Below are 6,849 nucleotides of genomic sequence, written 5' to 3'. Positions count from 1 at the left end.
GGCCATTTTATAGAGAGATCCAGACAAGAAATATGACCTGTCCAACCACAATCCAGGAAAGCACAAAATGACCTTCATCAAGTCTCTACTTTTTGGTTATTACTCAATGGTGGTGGGAAATGTTAGAATCATGTCAGCAAACAATGGGAGATAGGTGATGTGTCTTGTCCAGTAGAGGTAAAGTGCTGGAATACTCAGCAATTAAGCATTGCAAATTAGAAAGACAGGGTGGGTGAGGTAGTACCTTTTATTGGACCAACTTCTGTGACAGAGACAAGCTTCTGAGCCACACAGTGGTAGAGCTCACCCTCCTTGTCTAACACCCTGGGAATGACACAGACTACAACTACACAGCATACAATCACTAAGTTTCAGGCTAATGCTTTTGGAATGCTCTTTTCATAATGCAAGAGGATCAGACATGCTTTCATATTTAAAAAAAAAAATTCCTCTTCCCAATCAACTGTCTAAACTGATTCAGGCTGCTTCACAGCAAATGGGTGGCAGGTGCAGGACAAGACTGCCACCTTAAAAACATTTTTAGAGAAGTCAGACTGTACCTTGTTACACATGGGGACTTTTGCCAAGGCAAAGGCTAACCCCAGAGTTTTAATTAATTCCTTATTTGAGATGTCAGAGCAAAATGTTGGGTCAGGTTCAGTCAGAGATGTAATCTGCAGTTAAGAAATTAGTGTTTTATTTCTTTGCTGTAATTTGTAGACGAGATCGGTGAAAGCATAACTAGCAGTGTAGTTTGGTTATGTGTCACTAGAATTACTTTTTGTTCTTAGAAGAGTTTTTGAACTACTCTTTCAGATTTTTTTCCACTTAGCTATCGCATGAATTAGCTAAAACACTATCTGCTATGTATGAAAAAATTAGCAATGTTCTTTTCAAAACCACAACCTTCAAAGTAGACATAAAACTAGTTTTCATTTGATTTTTACCAGGTTTTATTTCTAAATTTTGATTTGGTTCCACTACTGCCATGTGATAAATGCAGTAAGTGTTCTAGTTTACAGTAGTAAACTCCAGTATCACTTTATGCTAGTATTGCAAGCTGAATATATAATGAATTCCAGTCCTTAATGCACAATGAAAATGTATATTAAGTCATGTCCCGCCTATTTAGTTCTGGAGGTCTTAAAAGCAGCTTATGGTTTGGAAGAAAAAGCTCAGCTGGTAGAATGGCTGTTTGGTATAAAAATGAGTAGTCAGGGCTGATCTACACTAGAAAGTAGTGGACCAGCTATGTCACACAGGGGCGTGAAAAATCCACATTCCCAAGAGGCATAGGTCATCTTACCTAAATATGTAGGCAGTCCTGGGTCAACATCTTTCATTGAACTAGAAGGTAGATTATAGTAATGGGAGGGAATATCCCATTCCTGTAGGTAATAAGTGTCTACCATGCAGGACTACTGTAGCATTTTAAGTATAGACAGAGCCTGTTTAGTTCTTAATGGGAAAGGGGATCCTAGTGCAAACCACTATCATATAATTCATATCTTTGATATAGTGAAGGGGGAAACAGGTGGAGTGGCAGACTAAGCAACACTGAAATCAGCAGTCTAGTCCTTTGAAGCACTGTGGGGAAAAAAAGACACTTGCTTTTTTACCTGCTTTCTGCATGTATGTACGTAACTCTAGATGTACACATCTACAGGACTGTTAATATGGCAACTTCCCCAAACTCAACAAAAATAATCCAATCTTAATTTACCCTTTGAGTTGCATCAGATCACTCATGATTACAAGGACATAGAATCTGAACTGCACTGTAGGGGCAGCAAATGACAATATTGAAAGAAAAAGCAAAGTCTTTATGCATGATTTAACTAATTATATTTTGGACAAATATTTAACAAAATAAAAATCAAATTTTAAAAGAAAAATGTATTTAAATAAAACTCACAAAATTGTGAAATGTTATGGCATAGAAATTCCAAGACAAGTATAAATCCAGTTGCCACAACTGCTGAGTATTAATGTTGCACATTTTTCTATAAAGATTTTATTAAAGGTATGTACATAGAATAAAATATATACAGGAACTGGGGGACAACTTGTCTTAAGAAAAATGACAAATACAAAATTCTAAAAGAAAATTGAAAAGTTCATCCCCCAGCACAAAATGTTCCTTTTTGAGGTTTTGGCTAAATCTTTCCAAGATCCAGCCAAGGTTGTGTAGTCAAGTTCTTTTAAACAGCATGCGATGGTAAAGTATGGAACCATTGCAAACTGGCATAGCTCATGAGTAAGATTAGAAACACCAATATTTTATTGTCTATCAGTCTGAATTGGGTTATTCTAATCTATGCACAAGAGTTCCTTAGCTGCTCAAGTTTGTGTTTCAACTGTTCTCGCCGCTTCTTCAACTGTTCTTTCTCTGCAATCAGTCTGTGTTCATCTGTTTGAATAGAAAGAACATACTCTGTGGCTTTTTTAAGGATGACAACTTTGGGTGCCTTTTCATTATTGGCTACATCAGGTATTTGGTCACGCAAAGCAAAGAAACTCAACTTGAGCTCATTTCTCCTCTGGCGCTCCAAGACATTGTGTGTTCGCCTCTTGTCATTTTCTTCTGTGTCTGACGTGCGGGGACTTGAGCATTTTCGGTTATTACTGATCTGTTTGAGAACTCTACCATTGTCCAACTTTATCCTTTTTGCTGAAGGATACTCAAGCTTGGTGGAGGGAGGAGCAGCATAATTGTGCTGATGGATGGGGACATGACACCGCTTTAGAACCAGTGGGCTGTGGTGTGGCTTACTGTGCTCTTCTGTTGGTTGTGAGATGGATTCTGATTCACTTGTGGTCACAACATCAATTTCTTCCTCATCTTCCTCGGGTTCTTCTTCTAGAAGAAAAAATAGACCTCTTGTAAGTCAACTTGTACAGACATTTAAAAGTCACATTCTTCATTACACAACAAGGAACACTTACAAACTGAATTTTAAACCATTTTGTCATCCGCTTCTAAAGCCTGCACTTCCCTGAAAAATGTTTCCTCAGAAATCCAACATTCAGAATGCAACAGGACTCCTCTGTTGTACTTCTTAACCCTGCATCCCAAGCTGCCAAACCCTGCATCCCAGATAGCAAAAATTACATAATTCTAACAGTACATAAAAGACAGCTGGGTAGTTGAATGCTGACAGATGTTACAGCACAACCAAAAAAATTACACACACACACAACCCCTAAGCACACCCCCAACCCCCACCAAATCATGGAAGCCACTCAAAAGATTTAGTGAATTGCTGGCCACTCTCCAAAGCAAAGCTTACTTAACATTTGTATATTTTAGGGGCACTTTCAGAAGTTCCCCCTCCAGTCTATTATTATTTATGGGTAACAAAGACTAATTTTGTCTGCAGACAAACTCAGTCCCTGACTACAGTGTGGGTTTCAAACTTTGTTTGAAAGATACAAATGAGAGTGCTTTTAAAAACTTTCCCAGACCCATTTACTTCTCTTAACAACTTTCACTAGCACCTCCCAGATTACACACACTCCCTGGGGCTGTATGTTACTGGAGGGCAGATTCAATTGGATATGACTCAGACCCTGTTATGAAAGTTAACACCTCCTCCCTCTCCTTCTTTCCCCTCACCCCAATGGGCTGGTTTCCCAGGAAATTTAATTCGTGAAGCCTCTCTCAGCATGCCTTGCTAACGTGGCATTTAAAAAAAAGCACATGCAATAGGGGGACTGAAATCCTTCGGGTGGGCGGAGTTACACACCAGTCTTAGCAGGAAGCCAACTGTGTCTTATCCAAGCCCTTCCATGATGCTTTAAACCTTCCAAGCATTCACATTGAGCAAATTACAAGGCAACCCAACAAATTACAAGGCAACCCAACCGAGTCAAGGAGAGTTATTATATACCCTACATATAGAGTGTTTAACTTTTAAAGTGCTGTACAAAGGGTACATTTAGGAAACAACAGTGCACCCCAAAACACACAGAGTAGCTATTGCTCAGCACTTACCACAGGAGGGGGTGAAAGTTGTTAGATAACTTATCTAAATGGGAAGCTGGAGCCATAATGAGGCTGGCAAGGGGAAGTCCCTGGTGTGTGGCCCTGGCAGGGCCCGGGACTCTCCAAGGAGCAGTGGGCCATGTTCCTGCCGATCTCCCCAGGGAATCCACCTGCCTGGCTAAGTGGTGGGGGTGGGTCTGTTGAGAGAAGGGTGGGTTGATACTCACCCGAGTCGCTGCTGGTGGTGGGCGGCGTGTCATCGCCCATCAGGGAAGCCGGGCTGGAGCCCGGGGAGCCGGGCTTGGAGGATCGCTCGCTGAGCGGGTAGGGGAAGACCACGGAGGGGTCTATGCAGTCAGAGGCGGCGGCGCCCAGATCTTGCAGGTAGGTGCTGCTGGCAGAAGCGGGAGAGGGGGCCAGGCTGGGCGGCTGCGAGGGCGGCGGCTGCGGGCAAAGCCGGGAGCCGGAGCCCCCTTCCCTGCGGGCCGCCTGGTAGGAAGCCAGCTTCTCCGACACCACTTTCTCCAGCTTGGCGGCGGCCGAGAAGCCGCTCCACATGCAGTCCTGGATGATGATGGATTTGACGAAGGACTCGTCGTCCGCGTCGCAGATGAAGCTCTGGTTCACCATGTCCCCCCCCAGCAGCTCGGTCACCATCTCCAGCCGGTCGGCGGTGGAGGGGAAGCAGGCGGCGGCCAGGCTGGAGCGGCGGCTGGGCGAAAGGGGCGGCGTGGGCAGGAGCTCGAACTTCTTCCAGATGTCCTCGGAGGGGGCGGGCGGCTGGAGCTCGCTGCCCCGCTGCTGCCCCGCCAGGTAGAAGTTCTCCTCCTCCTCCTCGAAGTAGAAGTAGGGCTGCACCGAGTCGTAATCGTAGTCGTAGTTCTTGCTGGGGAAGGTGGCGGTCAGCGGCATCGCGGCGGCTGGTGCCTGAGGGGGACACACACACACACAGACCGGTCAGGGCGCCGCTGGGGAACAGCCTCCCTCCGCCACGCAAGACGGGGTGCAGCCCCCCAGTGCACCCCAACAAAGGGGGCAAGTACGGGGGGGCCCGACGAGTGGAGAAGGGGGATTAGGGTGTCATCCACCCGACCCCCCCAGGAGCACCCCAACAAACGGGGCAACCCCTCCGCTGCTGAAGGGGTCACCCCTCAACACGGTACGGCAAAAAGTTCGCTGCAACCCCCGCCCCCCCCCCCCCCCCCGCTTCGCTCGGTGCGCCAAGGGGCGCGGTGCAACCCCGCCGTCTGCTGCGGTGCAAAACGGGGAGCACGAAGCGCCCCCGAGACCCAGCCGCCCCTACACCCGCAGTGCGCCGGGCTGGGCAGCGGGCGCCTCCTTAGCGCCGGGACGACCTTAACAGAGGGCGGCAGCCGCTGCGCCTCCCCCCCCCCGGGGGCTCCCCGGGATTCTCCCCCCCCTGTGCCGACGCCCGCCACTGGTTCCCTCTCGGGCCGCCCCTTCTTGCTCCCCTCCCGCCGGCCCCGCTCCTTCCCTCCTCGGGAGCCGGCTCCCGGTGCAGCGGGGGCTGATCCGCCCCCCTCACCTAGCTCCCGCTTAACCCACACGGGAGGCGGGGTGAGTGAGCCAGCAGCCGGCCCGGGGGTCCCACTGTCCCGGCAGGGTCAAGAGCCGGAGCCACCCGCCGGGGGGCAAAGCGGAGCGAATCCCGTCCAGGGCAGGCAGTTCTCCCGGCGCTCAGCTGGCCCCACGCCTCGCTCCCCGCGGACTGCGAAGGGGCACGCAGGGGGAAAACCCAGGCGACCTCCCACCCTCCGGGCTTGACACAAGACCAAACCTCAGCCCTGCCTGGGGCTCCAGGGGAGCCACTGAAGTGGCGGCGGCGGAAAGCCGGGTTTAAAGCCCACTGCAACCAGCCGGAGAGGCAGAAACCGCCTTGCGGAGCCGGGCGGCTGCTGCTGCTGCACACCTAGTGTCGGCTGCGTCTACCCGCTCCCCAGCTGCGACTCGGCGCTGTACGAAGGGGTCACCCCCCCGATGCAAACCCTCCCGCTACTGGTGGGGGCTTTTGCAAACTCACCGATGCACCGGCTGGGAAAGGCGGCGAGGGCAGCGCGGCAGACACGGCGGGCAAACGAAGTGACGACCGGGGAGGGAGGGAGGGAGGAAAATCAAGTCACAGCCCGGCAATAACCGATCCCAGAGGAGCAGCAGGCGGGGGTGGGGTGGGGGGGGGGGGGGCAGCGCCTTTCCCGGCTGCTTTCCGCGCCGACCCCTCGCGCGGGGAATTGTAAGTCCAAGCAGGCAGCGCCGCCCTGTCCGGGGGCGGGCGGGCAGTCGGAAGTTTCGCTGGCTCTGCCTTAAAGCGCCGGCCGGCAGCGCGAGAAGGGGAGGGGGGCGGCGGCGGCGGCAGCCAGCTGCTATTGCTACCGTGCGAGCGCCTCGCCCTCCCTCTCCGCTGACTGCAAAAGAGCAGGCAGGCTCCCTTGCCTCTCCCGCCGCTTTTATAGGCTGTCGACCGGATCCATCCGCCGTCTTTCCCGCCAAACGAATGACAAGCCCCAGCCCGCAAAGCAATGGAGAGAGAGCTGCTGCGCCGGCCTGGTGGGGGGGCGGGAGGGGGATGAGCCAAGCTACCGGCGGGCGGGGTCTCCTGCAGCCGTCGCTGGTGCACGCTCCAGCGGGGCCGCGAGTGGGTGGGATTGCCGCGCGCCGAGGACTATTTTTTTGTTGTTGTTTGTTTCTTTGCATCCGCGGCAGCCGGCCCTGTGTAAAGCGAAGAAGAGGGGCGGCCGGTGCGCTGGGGAAAATACGTTTTAAAGCCCCGTGACCGGGCGAAGAGGAGGAGGAGGAGGAGTAGTAGTAGTAGTAGGAGGCACAGCGAGGGAGAGAGACGGGACGGA

The 6,849-nt window shown here is 51.2% G+C and overlaps 1 protein-coding gene across 1 annotated transcript; it reads right to left on the bottom strand.

Moving 5' to 3' along the window:
• Positions 1 to 1,266: 1,266 nt before the first annotated feature.
• On the bottom strand, positions 1,267 to 6,449 carry MYC (MYC proto-oncogene, bHLH transcription factor). The gene is made up of 3 exons (XM_067531420.1): positions 6,027 to 6,449; positions 4,213 to 4,912; positions 1,267 to 2,860 (listed from the first exon to the last, which is right to left on the bottom strand). Exons 2-3 carry the CDS (start codon positions 4,895 to 4,897, stop codon positions 2,316 to 2,318), a joined length of 1,230 nt encoding a protein of 409 aa, XP_067387521.1. The 5' UTR covers positions 4,898 to 4,912; positions 6,027 to 6,449; the 3' UTR covers positions 1,267 to 2,315.
• Positions 6,450 to 6,849: the final 400 nt, after the last annotated feature.

Source organism: Emydura macquarii, unplaced genomic scaffold (assembly GCF_026122565.2).
Source record: "Emydura macquarii macquarii isolate MOO-44397 ecotype Brisbane River unplaced genomic scaffold, CSIRO-AGI_Emac_v2 contig_369, whole genome shotgun sequence".
Classification (NCBI taxonomy): domain Eukaryota; kingdom Metazoa; phylum Chordata; order Testudines; family Chelidae; genus Emydura; species Emydura macquarii.
This window is presented reverse-complemented; position numbering and strand designations above follow the sequence as displayed.

Coding starts and splice junctions, on each gene's coding strand:
- MYC (XM_067531420.1), bottom strand. CDS start 4,897: ATGCCGCTGACCGCCACCTTCCCCAGCAAGAACTACGACTACGATTAC. Junction 2,861..4,212: donor CACCACCAGCAGCGACTCGG/GTGAGTATCAAC, acceptor TTTTTCTTCTAG/AAGAAGAACCCGAGGAAGAT.